General features: G+C 41.4%; 1 protein-coding gene across 1 annotated transcript in view; it reads left to right on the forward strand.

The window, feature by feature from the left end:
* Positions 1-4,107: 4,107 nt before the first annotated feature.
* The window catches only part of ST8SIA4 (ST8 alpha-N-acetyl-neuraminide alpha-2,8-sialyltransferase 4), a 36,221-nt gene continuing 18,313 nt past the window's right edge, over positions 4,108-22,015 (forward strand). The window contains exons 1-3 of the mRNA XM_054397766.1: positions 4,108-4,220; positions 8,717-8,848; positions 15,962-16,219. Coding sequence (XP_054253741.1) covers positions 4,108-4,220; positions 8,717-8,848; positions 15,962-16,219 — 503 coding nt within the window. The remainder of the gene's footprint in view (positions 4,221-8,716; positions 8,849-15,961; positions 16,220-22,015) is intronic.

Raw genomic sequence — 22,015 nt, forward strand, 5'->3', positions numbered from 1 at the left:
CAGAGCTCCACCTTGTTCCAGTGCAGTATGAATCAGTCCATGGCAAATAATGGAGCTGTGTTTCTAGAGGCATACCACTTGGCTGCCTTTGACTCCACCTCATACGGAAGATCTAGCATGTCTCACATTACAGCACTCCTTGTTGGTTTAACTTTTTTCTTCAGCAGTCAGCAGTCAGTCTCCATTCCCCATCATACTTTCACACTGACCTTATAAGGCTTTTGGAAGGTGAGATTTTGCTGATCACCCCTCAAAAAAAAACAGTTTATGGATGCAAGTCAGAGAATCTCAGTGCAATATGACTATTGGTGCACTACTGTGGTAGTATTTTGCACCTGGTATTTTTCAACACTTGTAAAATCTACCACAGAAGGGTCCACTGAGAGATCAGGCAAGATGAGCAACTGTTTATTCCCTCTGTCTCCAAAGGAGCTATACCAAAGGGCCACTGTACCCTTTTGGGTCCTTGAAATACTCTCTTCTGAGGTAGTCCATTTCAAGGATACTTGGGACCTGTGGACCAGCCACAAAGGGGTGTTTATGCCATTCATTACCTGTTAGATTTCACTTTAGCTTCCAATACGCTTAGCTGTTTGGATCCCCCTGTCATTCCAGAAATACACATGAGTTAGAGCCCTCTATAGATTGATTACATTAGGGTACACTGTGCACTAGTATCTACTAGAGCCTTATACTTCTATGACTCTGATGTGCTAGGCCACTGAATCCACACAATCCAGTAAACCAAATTGTCCCTTTCCTCCATCTGGCTGAAGGCAGGCCTTTTTAATCCTGATCAGAACTGCTCACTTCTTGTGCAAATGACTTAGAGGTTCCTTAAAGAACAGAAATAAGACCAGCCATTCTACTCCAGTGGAGAATTTCCCACTGGAAACTGGAGTGGCATTTTTCCTGGAGGAATCTCTTTTTCCAATTGTTTTCCCTCTCAGTTCAGGTATTCGTGCATTAGGATTGAAGCTGACTTTCCCTCCCACTTCATCATGCCCTCTCCATGGTCACACAGGCATCACAGGGTACCCTGTTTTAACTCCCAGAATCTCTCTATTGGACAAAGGACAGCCTGCTCCTAAAAGCTGAGATACAGGACTGTACAGCTGGGGAGAAGGACATGTCCTCTTTGAATTGCTGAACTCCTAGGCCAGTTCCTCCACACCTGCAATGACTTCTGCCAGCTCCCTCAGGACCAACAGGTGCATCCCATCAGGACCCATGGATATATGGATGTCCAGATTGCTTAACAGATCCCTCACCCAGTCCTCATCAACTATGGCAAACTCCTCCTTTATCCTGACTTGCTCTGGGGCCTCAGGGGTCTAGGGTTCCTGAGGACAGTCTCCAGTAGGATAGACAGAGACAAAGGCGGCATTCACTGACTCAGCTTTCTTTGTATCCGTAACAGGTGAATGCACTGTAACAGTTTAACCTATTTCCCCCCCAACACAAAAGTGAGAGAAAAGTAGCACATAAAAAAATCTCTGGGTTGAGATAAACAGTTGAGATTAAAAGAGTTTAACATAAATGAGGTAACGTAATAATACAATGCACAATTAGCTCAGCTTAGCCTGTTTGCAGAAAAAATTAACTGTGCTGCAGTAACAATCTGAACAAAAAGCAGTCATCCTAATGTACACTACCCATGTGGCAGAAGTTTCTATGGAGTGCTCCAGAGTCAAGAGTCCTGGAAGTATCACAGACTGCATGCTGGTACTGCTGACAGTATATAAAACTACATAAACATAAACAATCCCAAAAGCATCCACTCGCCCGGATGAGGGTGTTGTGGCTACCTGCATACAGAGTCGGTTTGCGGTCAACTTTTTTGGCCTCTTCCAAGGTGGTGGAGGTCAGTTTCAGTCAGACTTGTGGCAAGCAGACTGAGCACAGAGAGAAAAGTGCACTGCTAGACAAGGCACCTCACAATACCCGTCACCATCAGTCCTCGAGTCTCTTGGAGGCAAGCAAGGTTTCCTTGTGTGAGATGAAGATTAGTCCACAGTAAGCAGCAGGAAAGCTGGGTTTTAGGCTTCAAGAGGAAGGAAAGAATTGCATCAGAAGATGAGGAAGAATAAGGCACATTACTCTCTGGATAATGCACCTGGTCTGGCATGAAACCAAGAGCTGCTGCAGCTGATACTACAAGCTGCTCTTCATAGTTGCGGGTGGAACTAAGTAAAATCACTTTGTATACATTTTCAGTATTTGTTGCTGATGAGTTATGAGTTGCTGAGAAATACTATAATTTACAAAAGAGAGTATTACAGACATTCAACAGGGCTGATAAGACTGACGGAAGCCTATCTTTTAAGCTGAATAACTGATGCAGTTTGTAAAATGGTATTAAATAGGTTTTCACATTAAATCTATTTTTTTTCCAGAAGAGACTTTCTGACATCAATTATACTACATAAAGTTTGAAGTTCATACTCACAGAATGTTTTTTTCTTCTTGTTTTTGCTGGTGGTATTTAAAGGCGACTGTCACAGACTGGGTTATCAGAGCCACAGCACAAAAGTGCACAGTAAACACAGCTTGATCTGGCTTGTGTGGAAGGCAATTGCAAGGCTTCCATTCCACTGAGGCTAAATTAAACTTTTCCTATTAAAAATAAACATTATTTTTACAGCCTAACAACTACTAACAGCCCTGACTTTCTCAAGGATTTCTCTAACCTTTCTTTAGTTCTAATTCCTGACAGGCAATACTCTCTTGGGAAAGAAAAATTAATATTTATCTCCAAATTTGCTCGTGTCTTGCTGCAAAATGTCTGTTACCAAATAGTTTTGGAAACAACATATCAGATCAAATAGATCCAGCGAAGCTTCTGCCATCCCTTGAGCTCCTGCTCTTAACCTAAGAGGAATCACGTTTAGATTTGACACAAACCCTTCCTGGCTTCCTGTGGCGTTCAAACCTGCTCCATAAATGCAAATTTAATGACTACGGAGAGAGTCCTGTCACACAAAGGTATTCCAGGACAGGCCAGTCAAGACGTCAAGATGACACTGAGAGAAGTCGATATAGCCCATTATTTCATTTTCATTTATGTATTTTATAGTTTGTTTTAGGTGGGGTTTTTAATACCTTTCAGAGTTGTGCTAGCAGAAGTAGGAAAGTCGCACCTATGTTGCGACCATGTAGATGAAACAGAACTCCGGAGGAGCCGGGGTGGGCGGTGGACAGGGCTCAATCTCCCAGCGAGCGCGCAGAGGCCGGTGCCGTTTCCCCTCTGCTGCCCAAGCCACACCCCACCCCACTCCCATAGTTCTCTCCTCGAACCGGGGGAGAGCCGAGGTGGTGTCCCAAAACTGTAAAAAAGATCAAATTCTTTTTCAAGCTCCAGCCATCCATCGGGGAAACACTAAAATTAACAAAACTGTTAGCCTTCTCAGAAGTGTGTCGTTTCCTTTTACTGATATTGCAGAAAGTCAAACTTTCTGACACACCATCAATGTGCTTGAAAAGGCATTCCTTGCCTAAACACAGCAGGACTACAAAAGGAGAAGCTTTCCGCCTGGGATCAGCGGGTGCCACCCACAAGCCCCTCGCCCACGGCTCGCATTTCCCGCCACCGCAGGCCTTCGCGGGTTGTCGCAGGCCCTGGCCCAGGCTACCCGCTTCTTGCTACCGCTACCGGTCGCCGGGTGCCTGCCTCCGCGCGGCGCTCATTGGCCACGCTGCGCCTGCCACCGCCCCGCCGAGGGGAGGGAGGGGGCAGCGTCTTCCCGGGCTGTCGCTGCCGTTATTGTAACGGGGACGGAGTGGAGCGGGTGTTAGAGCGGAGCAGCAAAGGGAGATGCGTGGCTCCGCGGACGCGCCGTGGCGGTACCACGAACTTGTCTCCGCGGCCGAGGAGAGCGAGCTGCCGCCTGCGAACCCGGCTTATGGGCAAAGGAGAACAGGGTGAAAGAAGACAAGCTAAACACCAAGCGACCTCCAGCGTCTGGGTCCGCCTGCTTCCTTTAAAATAATTTCGAGGGAAAAAACTCCATTACTGTGTTGGCAATTTGTGCCGTGTATGGAGTTGTTTTCCGCATAGCCCTGACAAACAAAGGAAAAGGGGGAGGGGGACTGCGTTTCGTAGAAGACATGCGTTCAGTCAGGAAGAGATGGACTGTATGCACGATAAGCCTCCTCCTCATCTTTTACAAGACGAAAGAAATAGCGCGGAGCGAGGACCATCAGGAGGCACCTCTCGCAGGGTAATTGTGGGGGCGCCGCGGAGGGAGGGCTCCCCCGAGGGGGCGCCTTGGTGGTGTCGCTGCATGAGGTCCTCTTTGAGATCTCACCTGGGTCCTCCGGCACTCTCCGCACCGTGACTGACCCCTGCCGTGCCTTCTCATTTTGGCGCCTTGGCTGGTTGGTGAAGGGAAGGGGTGGGAGAGTAAAGGGGGCGTATGCGGCACGAGGGTACACCGCGGGCTAATATGCAGCCGCGGGACGCGTTTCGAAGCGGATTTGGCAGCTCAGTAGCTGCGGGCTGGGGACAAGCAGTGAGTTGCTAGAGCCAAGGTTGTAGCAGGTGCTGCTCCCACCCAGCCTCAGTTACAAGCACTCCTGGGCAAGTTCACCAGTGCACGGCTGTTTCCCCAGCAATGGAGTGGCTGGAGATAGAGAAGGTGGCGTTCGCCGGAACGCGTTGTGCTTTGGTTTCCTGCTTTGGGAGTCTTTCAGAACTGATTGCGCCACAAGCAGCTCAGGTTGGCTTCTGCCTCCGTCCTTGAAGTTTGCCTGGGAGCTGTGCCCAACTTCGGTGCTCTTAAAGGATGCTTGCTCTGCAGATGTGCTGGGTATCCCCGAGGCTCATTCACTGGAAACTGGTGCCTCGCTGAGACTTTCTGTTAATATATTTTCTTTCTTCTGCCTATCTTAAATTGAAATTGGAAAAGCGAAAAGCCCCTTGCCATTTCTGCTGTTTTCATCTGTGCTTTCTCTTTGTCGCGAATGTGTTTGTGCCTCTATTCTTCATTTTTATTCTAACTTGCAGTTGACCTGTGAAGATGTTGGGTTTTCAGCCAAGCCTGTTTTTTACTTGGAGAAGTATAATTTATTGTTCTCACAGGAGGGATGCATAAATTCCTCGGTGGCGTAGTGAAATCAGGAAAGGCATGGAAGGGGCTTGCACTCGCTGTGCAGATCGATGGAGGGGGTCAGATGCTGTTTCGTCCTTCAGGGTATGCCTTTGCCGGGAGGAGGAGTTGTAAGGAGGCTGTAAATGTCCATGCGAGCCCGAAGGAAGCCGGAACGGTTACAAGCTACCTAGTTTCCTCCCCATCGTCCCTTCGGTCCCAGAGTTAAAGGCAGAAAGTACATCCCTCCAGCCCTTGTTCAGGGAAGCCAGTGCGGAAGGGAGGCAGCTGCGGCGCCGCCACCTCCCAGGAGCAGGGGGAGGCCTCGCCTGTGTCAGTGCGTGGTTATTGAGGTGATGTACGATTCCCTTGGAACTAAAAGATTTTCACAACTTGTTCTGAACTTTTCCTCTTTTTTCATTTTTGGTGTAAGCCCCATTTCTGCCATGATCCTGTGGTATGAGCATACTTAGGAGATGCATGAAAGTTTAAAATACTAGGGTTGTAGGTGTGCGAAAAATACATGTGAAAGTGAACGTGTGAGAAAGAATCATCATTAAAGATTGTCATGTTTTTTTTAATATGTACTCCTTTCTGTCAGACTGAAAGTAGCTGTTAAAGTGATTCATAAATTAGTTGCTAGAATCCGTATATGCAAATTTTTTGCCCGTTCCATTTTGCAATGCATTATTTGACATGAATTAAAACGTACTAAAATGAGTAGATTTCATATTAAATGACAGGAAATAAGTATATTTGGTCATAAATATGTACATCTTTTGAGAATCAGCAGTAATGTAGTTTGGCTAGCTCACTTAGTGATACTTCTGTTTCTTTGTTATCAGACTTCTTGTGCAGTATGGTGCTGCTCACTTTTGCTGAGGATGTTGGAATGCAGTTTGTTTTCCTTGCCAGCTGTCCCATCTGTTACTATATGAAACAGGGGAAAAAACCCAAGAAAACCAACCAAAACCCACCAAACAAACAAATACACCCCCCACCCCAAAAACAGACAAAAAAAACCCCAAAAAACAGAGAGCACTAGTGGTATCTGCTGCCACTATTGATGTTACACCTGTTCTTTGGTAATTTTTGACTGGCCACACGGGGAAGCAAAGTTGCGTTTGCATGTGATGTTTTACTTACGAAAATACTAGTAATGCAGAACTGTGAATGTGCAAGGTGGCCCATTGTGTTGTTATTAGTGACACCACAGATAAATCCCAGGTATTCCAAAATTACCTATATACAATTCTGAAGTATATAATAAGCCTTAAATCATCTCTGTTCTTATATCAGTTTTCTAGGAAGTAATTGCAAAAGCATGCCCTTCTTAACAGTAATGTCCCTATATTAGTTAAGCAAGTAATGAAGCACATATATTATGTGAAGTGCAGTGTTTCTTAATATCTTCTACTGATGTGGAATGTGCTTGAGGACAATTAGATTTAGTGACCTTCCTTGAGAATAGATTATTTATCGTATTGGTCTAATTGGTCACCCAGGTAAGGTAATTCAGAGTGAAAATTGACACTAGCAGCCACAAGTTGTTGTCACACTAGAGCAGGTGTTTCTTTTACATCAGAGAGGATTTGCCAGTAGTGCTTGAAGACAAAATAGCCCAAATTTATTTCACAGTTGTTTACATAGTGAAGAATTTTCTGGAACAAACCCAACTTTTAGTTTATTTAATATTTCTTCAAGGGAAATTTGAATTAAAAATACCAATAAAAGGAGGAGGAGCATGTAAGTGAACACCTTTATATTCATAATAGAACATTAACATGGAGGGCCTAGGGCCATTTTATCTTATGAGAACATGATTGAACGTGGTTTTACTGTACCATCTATATAGCTCACTTCGGATATAAATTCTGAATATGGAAGACAACCACGTTTCCAATGCTATGGTACTTCAGGTGGTGGCAACAGTATGTTGCTAAGAGCTGTGTGTGCTGGATAATGTTTAAGCCAGCATAAACTAGAAACACCTTGAAGTATTTTAAGACTGTGTGTTTTACCTAGCATTTTGTTAATTTTTCTTTAGATGCATAAACTCTGTGCTTCTATAAAACATATATGGGAAAATACAGGTAATAAATATCTTTGGAATCATTATGGAAAAAATAGGGAATAAAATACTTCGAAGTAGCAAAAAGTATTACTTTTATGCTGCAGAAGTTCAGTAAGTCGAAGTATCTTCCTGTGCCCTCAAGTTACCATAATCTGGGTAGTTTGCTTACAGATCTTCTACCTACACAACCCGTTTTTGGTAGGTGGCAGTCTTACCTGTAAGCCAGGGCAACATGAGTGCTGCATCTTTTGGCTTTGAGGGGGTAAGGGAGGGAGACTGTTGCTAGTAATGCTGGGTTGGTTTTGATGAACTGTGTAATATTTGTTTATTAGTTACAGGGGCTTTTGCAGATTACTGCATGTTGCCAGTTTTGTTACTTTATAATTTGCCAAATATTAATAGATACATACAGCAGTAATGTTGACATAGCTCTTGCTAAGGGCCGCGAATAAACTGTTTTAAGAACTTAAAGCCACAGGAAAAAAAGAGTGAGCTGCTCCCTAGGAAGCTTACAGTATCACATCCTTTCCATTTTGTTGGTTGAAAGAGGTCGAAAATTCTGTTTGGAAGCTGGATGAGGTTATTGCTGTTTTAAGTATTAAGAGCATGCTTAAGAGATGAGAGATTTTGGTGTTTTACTGTTATATGTACTCCTTAGATACAAGGCATTCTATATGGTAGAATGCTACATCTGACAAGTCTGATATATTTGGAACTAACAGCTATGTTTGAACGTAGAGGAATGTTGCTCTGAAATCCAAGTAGAAGCACTCTAACATAATGGAAGCATAAGGAGATAAAACCAGATTTTAGACCTAGCATCTGAAGTTATGCTTGCAGTGTTTTAGCTTTTCTGTCACATTTGTGTGAACCTATCGACTTAATATTATTGCAGCTGCTAACATGATACCTCATCAGATGTTCAGTGGTCATCACCCACAGCTTACTGTATTTTTGTTTGTTTTTGAAGGTTGCCATACCGAATTTTATGACTGATAAGATTCATAGAAGAGGATAAGATAGCTGGGGTTGTTTGGACCTGTACATAAAAAGATTTCAGGAAGTCTTGAGGAAATTTTGTGGCTTGTGTGCTGTTAAATTCCAGAATTCTGTGCATGAAATTCTCTTAGTATCAAAAGGAAGCAAAGTGAGTTGATTAGGCCATTATTGTAGAACATGAGCAGTTGCTCGGTGAAGGCTTGAAAGTTAATTCTTAGTTTAAATACTGGAAATTTGGAACATGGAGGTGAAAAATCTGCTGCATAAACAGGATAAAGTTTAGACTGGGGTCGCAATATGGAGTTTATTGCAATTTTTAAATGTCTGTTTAATTACAAATACAAGCATATTTAGCTCTTAAATTTCATATTCAAGTGTTTGATATAGATGCCTGGTCAATTTATTACAGGCACAGTATATTTGCTTTAGTAAGCAGAGAGATAATTGCTTCTTTATATTGTGAACAAAAGGAAACGTCGTTGATGCTTGTGACATAAAATACTCAAAACTAGAGTTAGCCTTAATGTAATTTTGTCTTTTCTATATTGCATTGCAGAGATGGTGAACTGAGTTTGAGTAGATCAATGATCAATAGCTCTGATAAGATAATTCGAAAGGGCAGCTCCTCAATCTTCCAGCATGCTTTAGAAGGTTGGAAAATCAATTCTTCTTTGGTACTGGAAATAAGGTAAGCGTCTTAAATGAAAAGCAGTTCATTTCTTACTACTTACAATTCTTATGATTTAGAAAACAGTAATTTCATTTACAGTTGCAGGTTGCTGGTTTATAACTGTACATACTTACATTCACTGCTAAATGCAACCAAATTACATTAGATTCCAAAGTTGAGTCATCCTTCATAAGAGTAAATAATTTTTTTCATGTGACTCTCTCAGCCATACCTGTGCAGTCAGTTTCAATGTTATGCATGTCCATAGTTGAGCTGTTTTCTCAGAACTCTTTTGCAATGAGTGGTGAGAAACTGGTGTGTTCAGGACTTGATTTCCTCATATATAAAAATCTGAAATGGAACAGATGGAAATGTCCTGAACATACCAGTTTTTCTCTCTTAACTACAAAGGGAGCTTACGCAGATAGAAGAGTGAAGCTACTAGTATGTAAAGTGGTTTGGATTCAATCCAGTCTGTGTCTGGTCCAAATCACAAGATAATATGCTGACAGCACCCATATCTTAGGCAGGTTTCTTTCCTGAAGTGAGAGGGGCAAAAAAAAGAGCCTTAGGCTCATGCCAAATGGTCAGAGCACAGTCAAGTAGTTAAAGTAAGTAATAGTTTTGATGTGTCTTTGTATCTATAGTCACTCACCTTGGAGATGGAGAGAAGATCTGTAGTGGTTGTATAGTCATCGTATCTTTCCTGTCTTAATTTGGAAGGTGGCTGGTGAGAGGAGTGTATGAAGCATGGGTTGGCAGTGTGGAGGGCTCAGAGTGTCAACATTCTGTGAAAAATGATAGAAAATATTTTTAGCAGCAATCATGTAACAGAGTAAACTTGATTTTCTGAATATTAAGATTTTGAATAGGAATTTGATTTGAATCCTATGTAGTTTCCCAGTCTACTTTTTTTAATTGAAGGACAGCTTACAAAACCCTTAAACACTCAGTGTTTCCATGTGCAAAAGCATGGCTTCTCTGAATGAGGAACTTAGTTGGTTTTTTTGAAGACTTCTATTTTATGTCCCTAAATATATAAAACATGCAGAAGATATTAGCAGCTCAGAAGTGTACTGATTTCTGGAAGGACTTGTGGTATGATGGACATCTCAACCCCACTGTAAAAGCTGAGAAACAGCATCAGAGATGGGAAAATGGCAGGTTTTGTATAGGCAGCAAATTAATACTGTGTAGCCTGTAGCTATGTCTCAGCTGCCTGGGGAGTGCTGTTTGGAGCTCTGTGGAGTCCCCATTCCCTCCCTGCCTAGATGAAGGGACTCTCAAGCAGTTGGCTGCTCCCTAGGCACCTGGTTTTTGTACTTTGTTCTCTGCACCTGTGTCTTACCTTCTTCACTCTAGCCAGCTCAAGGCCTCACTGTTATTTATGTCTAGAAATGTAGAGGCTGATCTCTCTTAACTCCTGGGCAAGTTTCTAACTGTAAGAAAAACAATTAGTAAGTCTCCCTGCTTCACTCCTTAGACTCTAGCCTCCACCGAAAAGTTGGTGTTCACTGTCAGATGGAATTATTAACTCCTTCCACTCCTTTCTTTTAACTTGCTTAACTACATGAAAAGATAAAGTGGCTGGCCTTCGTATGGTAAGCAGTAGTTCAGTTACATTTTACTTAAAAGCTCTTTTCCTTTTGAATGTTCATTGAAGATGTCTGCCCGATTAGTGTGTGCTTCAGCTATTTAAGTGACCTTTTTGATCCAGGGAGGAGGAGGGGGGGGTGCCATGAAGGGACACAAGAAGGGATAGAACAGGGACAGATCCAAACAGTAGCTTCCATAACATAGCATTTCTGTTTGTGTGGGGCTCCTTGGTTAGGTGCAGTTAAGTGTATTTTTAGCAAATCCAAACAGTTAGATGTGGCACGTTGGCACGCAGTCATGGAGGTGTTGGGTAGAAGGTTGGATTTGATGCTCTTAGAGGTCTTTTCCAAACTTAGTGATTCTATGATTCTATCAAAGACAAACACTAAGTAAACCACAAATTGTGACGCTGTTTCTGAGAGTCGTGTAAACAGATGTTTGGCTTCAGATAAGAACAAGCCACATCTGCCTCTCCTTCCCACAAATGGCTCAGAGGACACCTCAGATACAATTTTTATTCATCAAAGCAAAATTTGAAGAGCACCTCAAATAATTTTTTTACAGACTTCAGCTTAAGGCTGCAGAACAGTTTTGCTTCAAAATTTACTAAAAAACATGACTTTTTTTCTTTCTGCTAACTGATTTTACATTTGAATTTTTTTATGCAGCTGGATGTGGATTAGCGTTTATGATGATTTTTAAATGTCTGTTTAGTCAGAACAACCTTGTGCTATTTTCAGTGCTCTCTCTGGGACAGAATAGGCTTTTAAAAAAGTTCTTAATATTAGCCAGCATCAAGGCTGACTGACCCACTTATGTATGTACTTTCAGTTCTTGCTATATCCCATAGTAATTTCTTTTTTCTCTAAATGCTTATGTGAAGATCGGAAGTGCTACTATCCCCATGGTACAAATGAGTCAGTAGTACAGAGGAACTGAAAACAATAACATGAACTCTGCATTATTAGTCATATTTCTTCCAGTATTTAAAGACATCTGGATACAGTCAGATGAACCAATTAAAATATTTTGACATTAACATTATTACACAGTTATTGTATGAGGATTATTATGTGTACTGTTTCCTGTGCATAGATTTCATTGAATATGTTACTGATAACTTCAGATACATTTTTCCTATGTGACAATATTCAGTGAATTTTTCCCTCAAAATGTTGTTTAGGCATTTTTGAATTTTCATCTGTGTTAAACTTGAAACCCTATGGAGGACTTCTGGGAGCAGATGTAAATATGTAATTAACATGTATATTTTTATATATTTTATAATTACTATTTCCTGCCGTACACCACCGTAACTTATTTACAAAATGTATTCACAGGTTCAATTATTTGGTTGTGGGTTTACGCTCCACATATAAATACGGTTAAGTGATTTAAGTGCAGGTTAAATCGGGTGCTGTGATTCGTGGTTTTCCCACTAACGGGATTTCATGGCAGACTGGACGGGTTTTCATGACTTGCTCCTGTGTCTGGTATCTTCCCAGATGCTGTGGCTATAATTTGAGCAGTCCTTGGCTCGGGGAGGGCTAAGGCGCTTCTCTCGTGTGCTCCCTTGCTAGGCCTCTTCTGGGATTCAATTCCCTTGGAGGTTTTCCACTTTAAACCCTGGTCCAGGTGCAAGGCCTGGGTGAAATTGTTAGCAGCTGAAGAACCTGATCTAGCAGGCTACTCAGGCAGCATTTGGCTCTTGTCTCTTTGTGGTAAGCAGGCCCTCAGCTGCTACTTGGGCAATATTTGGCTCTTGTTGCTGTCTGGGTGAGGACAAGGCAAGTCACCTGACTTCTTGGCTGGTTTAAATACTGTCCCAAGACAATGTCCTTTGGTAACACAGAACCCTGATAACTGGACCTATGGGATGGGGCATATCCAAATATGGCCAGTTCACAGCTGTGTTACAAAGTTAGTTACATATGGTACATGTTTATCTGGACCCCAGGAAGTGTCCGGGTTTGCACATTCAGGAGTGCTTACAATGTTAATCACACATGCTATACGTTTACCTTAGCCATCAGGACCCCAGGAACTGTCCAGGTTAGCACCTTCACAGGTTCTTAGCCCATTGTGTGGGGTGGGCCATGTTTGGGGTTTGACCCTTCAGGACAAAATACATAGATAAATAAGCTTTTACTGTTAGTTATCAAATTAATATTGGAAGGGAAGGTGCTCTTGAATTTTTTGACACTGCATAATTTTACTTTGATTATTCATGCACAAATGCTGCTAATTGTTTGCTAACAAAACTGTTAGGTCCATTCATTCTAGGCATGGGGGAGGTGCTTTAAAATTACTAACAACTTTTGTAATTTAAATCACTCTGGTGATTACAGGTGACTTTTTTTAGTCAGACCCTTAGGTTTCTTCCTGTTTCACACACTTCCTTTTGCTTTATAAGACTCATTTGTGGTCACTGCTTCTCATGTCAGAGTGCATGTGAATCTCTGGATATCTTTGGCTAATGCTATTGATGAGTTTTGATGATCTCATCCTTTAAAACCACAGATCTGGTAGCTCAGTTCTTAGATAATGAAGTATTTCAGTCATTTTTAATACTGCTAGATTCGGAAATGTCCTCTGTCCTGCTCTTTATCATTTCGTAGCAATTTTTATATCTCTTGTAGAGTACCCACAAAACAAAGATTATCAAACCCATGGAGATATCAAGTCCATTCAACTTAAAGGCTGATACGATGTCTTCATCTTTCCTTTACAGAAAAACCTTGCCTGACCTTACAGAAAGCTTTGGACACTCAGGATTTTAACTGTGTCTATCCTGCTCCTTTATTCTGAGTCCCTTATATGCCTCTACATAAGCTGTCTTTGCCCTGTTGCTTTTTCATACATCACAGCTGTAACAGACAGCCCAAGATGGTCTTGCCTTTTTTTTTTTTGTCCTAGTTTAAGAAATGAGAGGAAACATTTTAATATTTTTATCATGTTTCACTTCCACTGTGACTGTTAAAAGTCAGTTTCAGGGTGAGTGTTTTGTGTCACTGGTTGCAAGGTTCAGACATGTTCTTCTCTCTTGAGGCAGTCACAGAAGAGCTGTCTGGTAATTGTGGTGATCATCCCTTCTCATTTTGGGGGGATTGTTTCCCCTTTTTAGCTCTGAGTGGGTGTTGCAACTGCTAGGGTGTCATCTCTATTTATCTTTTCCTGTTTTGATCTGCTCAAAGGAAGTTCTGCTCTAGAAAGTTGCCATGTAAAAATAGCATTCTCTTACTCAACAAAATGTCTGTTCTGTATTAAATGCCACCTTACCTGCTGACAACAGTGAAAAGTATAAAGCTACTGGGATTTTTTTTTGTCTTGTAAAAGTTACAGAGATAAAATGTCTGTTTGTATTATCACTTAGTGAATACCCTGCTCCAGCTTAGCATTTTCTGTCTCTCCAGAAGTATGTTATACTTAAAAATGTGCTTAAGTTCAGATTTGGCCTCTTCACAAACATATATATCACAGAATTGTCAGGGTTGGAAGGGACCCCAAGGATCATCTAGTTCCAACCCACCTGCTGTGGGGCCCAGACACTTTTTAGTAGATAAGGCCAGGCTGGATGTGGCTCTGGGCTACCTGAAAAACATCTGGGGATGGGGCTTCTACCACCTCCCTGGGCAACCTGTTCCAGTGTCTCACCACCCTCATGGTGAAGAACTTCTTCCAGACATCAAATATAAATCTACCCTCCTCTAGCTTGGATCCATTCCCCCTAGGCCTATCACTACCTGACACCCTAAAAAGTCCCTCCCCACCTTTCTTGTAGGCCCCCTTCAGATACTGGAAGGCCACAAAAAGGTCTCCTCGGAGTCTTCTCTTCTCCAAAATGAACAATCGCAACTCTCTCAGTCTGTCCTTGTAGGAGAGGTGCTCCAGCCCTCTGATCATCCTCATGGCCCTTCTCTGGTCATGTTCCAGCATGTCCACATCTTTCTTGTAATTGGGACTCCAGAACTGGATGCAGTACTCCAGGTAGGGCCTCACCATAGTGGAGTAAGGAGAATCACCACCTCCCCCAACCTGCTGGCCATACTTTTCTTGATGCATACGATTGGCTTTCTGGGCTGCAAGTGTACACTGGTGGCTCATGTTGAGCTTCTCATCCACCAGCACCCCCAAGTCCCTCTCCTCAGGGCTGCTTTCCAGTCAGTCACTGCCCAGCCTGTATTTGTGCTTGGGATTGCCTCGACCCAGACGCAGGACCCTGCACTTGGTCTTGTTGAACCTCATGAGGTTGGCTTGGGCTCACCTCTCCAGCCTGTCAATGTCCCTCTGGATGCCATCTCTTCCCTCCAGTGTGTCTGCTGCACCACACAGCTTGGTGTCATCAGCAAACTTGCTGAGGGTGCACTCAATGCCACTGTCCATGTCGCCAACAAAGATGTTGCACAAGACTGGTCCCAGTACTGATCCCTGAGGGACTCCATTTGTCACTGACCTCCACTGGGACATAGACCCATTGTTAGCCACTCTTTTGGTATGGCTGTCAAGCGAGTTCTTTATCCATCCATCCAACCTGTATTTGAACATCTTGGAGACCAGGATGTTGTTTGGGACAGTGTCAGAAGCTTTGCTCAGGTCCAAATAAATGACATTAGTTGCTCTCCCGTTGTCTATTAATGTTGTGACTGTGTCATAGAAGTCCACCAGGTTTGTCAGGCATGATTTGCCCTTGGTGGAGCCATGTTGATTGTACCCAACATACAACCTTTGCAGAGCAGGATTGGACAGAAGCTTGTAGGGCTTTGCTGATTTGTGTGTCTGAACCCAGCTAGTAGTTAAAACAGTTAATACAGAGAAGCAAAATAAAGGATTGGATTGACTTGATTTAAAGTGACATTAGATTTTGTGTTTTTGTGAGGTCACCTAATAGCTTGACTGGACCCTGAACTTCAGTAGTTTAATTGGAAATGTGTTTTTAAGATGATTTTGTTTAAATTGGTACAGAAGGCTGTCAGTATTTTAAGCTATTAGCATAATGTTGACTGGACTTCAGTTAATTAGGAGCAAGTTTATGCTAAAACAAATATTCTTACAGGAAAATAAGAATCTATAAAAAATTATGCCTATTCCTGAACCAAGGTTATTTGTGTGAAGAACTTATTTTCTAAATTATAAATACCTTATATATTTAAGTATGTTTTTATGAAAATAAACTGTCCTGGTTCTTTTTCAAGTACGCATTTATTGCTGCGTTCTCTGAAATACAGAAAAATAGTACACCTTCTAATTTCCCCAGTCACCTTCCCCTGCTCTGTTAGTGCCTTGTCTATAGAAAATTATTCAGCTCTGTTGCTGTAGTACTTGTGTTAAATTGTAACCAAGATTTGAGCTCTCGCCTTACAGTTTTGCTCTAACTCCATTCTAGAGAATTTGAAGTTACCATAGTCTGTTAGACGCTATTTATCTTCTGCTATATGTGTACGGCCTGTGGAGTCTGTACAAATTAGCTATAGGTTAGATAACTCCACGTAAGCAGTGAGTGTTGGATTTAGTCTGTGCATTTTTCTGTCAACCCAGAAAGAATATTCTTCGATTTTTGGATGCTGAAAGAGATGTCTCAGTGATTAAAAGCAGCTTCAAGCCAGGAGATGTAATCCATTATGTACTGGACAGACGTCGCACCCTAAACATTTCTCAGGACTTGCACAGTCTTCTTCCTGAAGTTTCCCCAATGAAAAATCGCCGATTTAAAACCTGTGCAGTTGTTGGGAATTCTGGCATCCTTCTGGACAGTGGATGTGGTAAAGAGATTGATGGCCATGACTTTGTAATAAGGTGAGTTTTTATCTGTTGTTGAAGATTCCATGCCCGCTATATTTCTTGGAGAAAAGCTGGGAGAAGTGTTTTAATCTGAGATACAGATCTCAGGCATTATCTGAAATTAATCAGAAATAATATCCTTCGCTGTGTGATTCCCCAGATTTAAATATGTGCCTGTGTTGTTGCCAAGAAGATTATCTCTGAAGTGAAAATAAAACTAAGGGCAGAGGTTTGTGGTAGTTATTTTTGCTGTACATTGTATTTATTCCAGAGAAAACATTCTTTTGGAGGTCTTGGTTGAAGAAATGCAAAATGTTTTCTCTTTCAAAAATACTCTTTCTTGGCCAATAAAGATTGCCTGTTGTAAATTGCTACATTAACTATGTGCAGCATGGAGTAAAATCTGAGTGTGATGTGTTGATACTGAACCAGATGGCTGCCATTAAGGTAATTGGAATTCAGGCATCTAAATCCTTTAACATGGCTCTAAAAATGTCTCTGCAGTGTAGACAAAATGTTGATTTCCTTCACTTTTTATTGATTCTTCAAACACACGAAGAGTAACTGTGGCCTTCACATATGAATAGAGAGTGAGGGGGAATAGCTGGCCTCATTGGACAGTGTAGCATTACACAATATTAGAGAAGGCTGGGCAGAGATCAGTCCTTTTGCTTAGGAAGCAGAAGTTTCGGTTGGTTTGGTTTGAGAAGAATGAAAGGAAAGAAAACAGAAGGGCAGTGACAGAAAACAATATAGAAGTTGTCATTGCAAATTATTTGCCTTTTTTTCTTCACCTTGATGAAACATGGTGTCAAAAAAAAGGATATGTGAAAGAAAAACTAAGGTTTCTCAGTACATAACACAATGCAAGATACAAATATTTTGTTTGAAAGGTGTACCAGCATGTGGCAACTGAAACAGTAACATACTATTCTTTCATCTTCCTTATTTATTTTCCCTTTCCCACTGGTCTTTCAGATTAGCATCTTTACTGCAGAAGGAATCAAAAAACATGACATTTAAAAAGCACATTTAGCCTTTTATATACTCTTCACAGATTAGGTGTGATTCATTGAATGGGACTAAAGAAAGATTTAGATACTAAATTTTCCTGACAAAAGAAACTTGCTTTCAGAAGGCAAGGTAAATACTTTTACCAAATCACGCACTGAATGTCTTCACAGTCATCTCTATGCTCTTCCCCATATTTTAACTATCTATGAAACTAGGTGATGCTATCTCATAGGAGATTAACTAATTCAGGCCATGTGGCCTTTAAAGAGAACATAAACTTGTGTATGTGTACTGCGTTTAACACAGCCTGCTCCCAAACGCACACCCCTGACACCCTCCCTCACCCTTCACAGGGGTTGGCGGAAGACCCCAGTAGGCAGAGCTGTTAGTTGAGATGAGGGCAATTTACTGTATTGCAGGGATATCAGATTACCAAAAGAAAAGACAGGAAAACTACAGAAGGGAGAAAGGGAGATGGTGAAGCTTAATAGAAACACCAGGAAACTATTGTTGCTGACCAGTTATTTAGACTGGAGAAACGTGTTTGACCAACCTGATAGCCTTCTATGAGGACATAACTGGGTGGATGGATGATGGTGGAGCAGTGGATGTGGTTTATCTTGATTTCCGTAAAGCATTTGGCACCATCTCCTACAGTATCCTTTCAGCTAAACTGAGGCAGTGTGGTCTGGAGGATTGAGTAGTGAGGTGGATTGTGAACTGGTTGAAGGAAAGAAGTCAAAGAGTTGTGGTCAATGGGACTGAGTGTAGTTGGAGACCTTGTTTGTAGTGGAGCCTCTCAGGGGTCAGTACGGGGACTAGTTCTATTCAATATATTCATCAACGACCTGGATGGGGGCCCAGAGTGCACTGTCAGCAAGTACACTGATGATGCACAACTGGGCAGAGTGGCTCACACACCTGAAGGCTGTTGCTGCCATTCAGTGAGAGGGAGACTTAGGCTGGAGGGTTGGGCAGGGAGGAATTTAATAAAGTTCAACAAGGGCAAATGCACCTGGGAAAGAACAACCCCGTGTATTGGTTGGAGACTGACCTGTTGGAGAGCAGTGAAGGGGAAAAGGCCCTGGGGGTCCTAGTGGATAGAACGTTGGCCATGAGCCAGCAAAGTGTTCTTGTGGCCAAGAAGGCCAATGCCGTTCTGGGGTGGATCAGAAGGGGTGTGGTTAGTAGGCCAAGAAAGGGTCTTCTCCCCCTGGTGAGTTCACATCTGGAATAGTGTGTCCAGTTCTGGGCCCCTCAGTTCAAGAGGGACAGGGAGCTACTAGAGAGAGTCCAGCACAGAACCACAAAGATGATTCAAGGAGTGAAACATCTTCCTTATGAGAAGAGACTGAGGAAGATGGGTCTTTTTAGCTTGCAGAGGAGGAGATTTTAAGGGGTGACCTTGTTAATGTTTATAAATATGTAAAGGGTGACTGCCAAGAAGATGGAGCCAGATTCTTTTTGGTGATGCCCAATGACAGGACAAGGGGCAGTGGGTGGAAGTTACATGTGAACATGAGGAAGAATTTTTTTCTCTGTGAGGGTGATGGAACACTGGAACAGACTGCCTTGGGAGGTTGTTGAGTCTCCCTCTCTGGAGATATTCAAGACCCACCTGGATGAGTTCCTGTGTGATCTGGTATAGGTGATCCTGCTCTGGCAGGGATATTGGACTAGATGATCTTTCGAGGTCCCTTCCAGCCTCTAACATTCTGTAACTCTGCAATCTCACATGGCTAGTAAAGGGATCAATGTAATAACTAGTTAGTCTGATGATGCCATGAACAATAGTCTTTTTAAGCTTCCAGGAAAAGAATACTTGCCTCTGCAACCTACAGAGAATTTTAATACTATGTAATTTTTGGATTTGCAAATCAAGGTTAAAAGATTCTAGAAGTTCACAGATGATGATGTTAAAGTGTATGATACATGTTTATGTGTGTCTGAACAGGTGGTGCATATGTAGATGTGATCTGTTTAAAGTAGATAGCAGTTAATGCATTTGTATTTTGAATTAAAGGTAAAGTGTTTTTCAATATAGTTTCCAATGTTGTTTCTTCTCCGTTTTACAAAGTTGTATGCATCATGATATTTAATCGTGTGATCTAATGGTACTGGCACACTTGGTAGCCACTCACTTCTATTTCTATTTGGATTCTGGTATTAAAATGTACTGTGACACTGTTACTCTCATTGCTTTAAGCTGATTTCTCCAACAGTAAAATGCACTCATTCTACTTACCACCTGTTTGTACTGTATGCAGCTAGGTGTATAGGCTGATAAACAGTAATTTTGCAGAATCTCCTGATGCTGAGTGCATTATGCTTGTATGCTGTGACATCATACTATTCTGGTTAAATATGTTACCCAGTTGATTTTTCTTTCTGAGGTTGGAAACAAAAGTGTGTGTTTTTCAGTTGCTTCTTAGAGCAGAAATAATAACACCAGTAATACTGTTAATTTCATCATAAAACTGATAGCAACTGAAAGCATAGGTTTGTGAAAGTGGACAAAACAGACATCTCTTGATATTTGCATTACAGTACAATAAACTCAGTATTCTGAATTTTGATATTGCTGTAAAGGTGTTAATAATTGGTAAGGACACAGAATACATGCCTAAGTAAGGACAAAGAAGAATGTCAATACATAGCATAGTTTGATACTGTCAATGCCTTTGAAAGTCATCCAAAGTCACTAATAAATGTCTGTCTTCCTTTGAGAAGTCCAAGCATACTCAGTTCTGTATGATGATGCTTCTCAAAGCATGTTGATAGAGTAATTAGAACATTTTACAGTAGCTTACTTTTAATTACTTGATCGCCTAAGGGCTTACTTCTTACATCAGAACTCAAGAGTTTAGGAGTGTGTCTTCTGCTAGGATAAAATGGTTTAATTCCACAAATATAGGGAAGTCATGCCTGTTCTGACAGTACAAAAAGTGACCCATCTGAAAACAGGAAGCAAGGAGATTCTTCACTATTAAGACCCCCACCCCGTGGTGACTATGAACTGTTTCCTGTTTCCCATATATAATTTTCCTTTTTATCTCTTACATTTTCATACCATGTGTTAAGTGAACATTGATCCTTGCACCTCTGCTGCTTTCATAGTTATGAGCTAAAGCATGCTGCAAACATGGAAGGTGTCTGAAGAATTCACAAATCCCTGATTCCATAAAATGGATTTGAATGAAAATACGAGATAATCAACCAGACTACGTTTTAAGTGTATAATTATAGCCAGCGCTGTTGCAGGAGCACGTTTTTGCATGGTACTGTTTTCAACTGTTTCTTTAGCTGTTGGATCACAGAATGGTAGAAATTGGAAGATCTCCTCCACAGATGATCTAATCCATCCTGTCTGCTAAAGGAGATTCACCTAGATCAGGTTGCACAGGAATGTGCCAGGAGAGTTTTGAAAGTCTCTAGAAAAGGAGACTTCACAATCTGTCTGGGCAGCCTGTTCCAGTGTTCCATTACCCTCAAAGTAAAGGATTTTTTCCTTACGTTAAAGTGAAAAGGGTCAGATAGCTGGTGCTCATTCCCTGTGAGATTTAAATGCAGTACACATCTTATTCCCCTGTTGTCTACATTTAGTGATGCTGAAAAATCTCATGTCAGAGCTGTGTCAGAAGAACTTGTTATACTAAGTTGTACCTTTTAAAATGCATTAGTTATGTAGGACTTCCGGAAAAATCGAACCACATTTTGGTTAAATGTAAAATAACAATACTAAATATTGCCAAGTAATGGCCTTCAGATTTCTGGAGTTGCTTCTGATAGCAAATAAGTACCATGTAGGATCCAGCTGAGCTTTGGGTTCAGAATTTGAACAGTGCCAAAGTTCAGAGGTTGTTTGTTTGTTTGTTTGTTTTTAATTAATAGAACCTGGCATCCATGGTGGGAACTACATCAAAGCAAAAGCCAAGTAGAGTTTTGAGGTTATTTCGTTAAAAAACAACCAATCAACCAAAAAACCCCAAATCTTGTGAGTAATCTTGGGGTTTTTTTCTTATGGTGACACTACTTCTGAGAAAGTCCCTTTCATTTCAGTTGGACTATATGGAGAACAGACCTCTTGAGTGCAGCTGTCTCACTATCTTAGAGCTGCTCTGATAAAGAACAGCCATGAAAAAATACTACGTTCTTCTTTCCTTGAATTGAAGTACCTCTTGCTTCTCTCATTGGAGTGTTTTCTTGCTGATTCGTCAATATCTAGGAATCAAACTTGAACATATTTGCCATTATTGGTGATAAAATTTTGTTGGGTAGATGTAGCTCTTATTTTTCCAGTGTCCTTTGGCTTTAATTATTTGACTTGGCAATTCTTGTCATGAGTCAAGTTCACATGGAAAAAAACTTGTAGTCCTTTAATAAATTTGTTCTTTTATGCTGTGTGAAGAGAAGGATAATCTGTTTGACTTTGCATCTTGGTTTTTTGAGTGACTGACTGTGATGGGAGCAGAAGATAATCATATCTGTTCTGGAAGGCAAAAAAGGACAGACCTTCTAATTACACAATGGAGATGTGGTTGCTCATTTAAGGAGAATAATTTTTACAGCACTTCTTTGCAGCTTGGGCTTTTGAGTGGTTTCTAAGCTTTTATTTCAGCCTGTAAATGTCAGGTGCGTAGGTTGTTAAAGGATTAACAAGGGTACAGACTCAGGGCAAATTCTTGCATTATTACTGTATGAAGAATGTTATTGTAGTTCTTAGTATCAAATAAAACAGAAATAATAATCACTTTTACTCAAGCAAATGTTTGTCTTCTATTTACAGTTAACTTGAAA

Source organism: Indicator indicator, chromosome Z, assembly GCF_027791375.1.
Source record: "Indicator indicator isolate 239-I01 chromosome Z, UM_Iind_1.1, whole genome shotgun sequence".
Lineage (NCBI taxonomy): Eukaryota > Metazoa > Chordata > Aves > Piciformes > Indicatoridae > Indicator > Indicator indicator.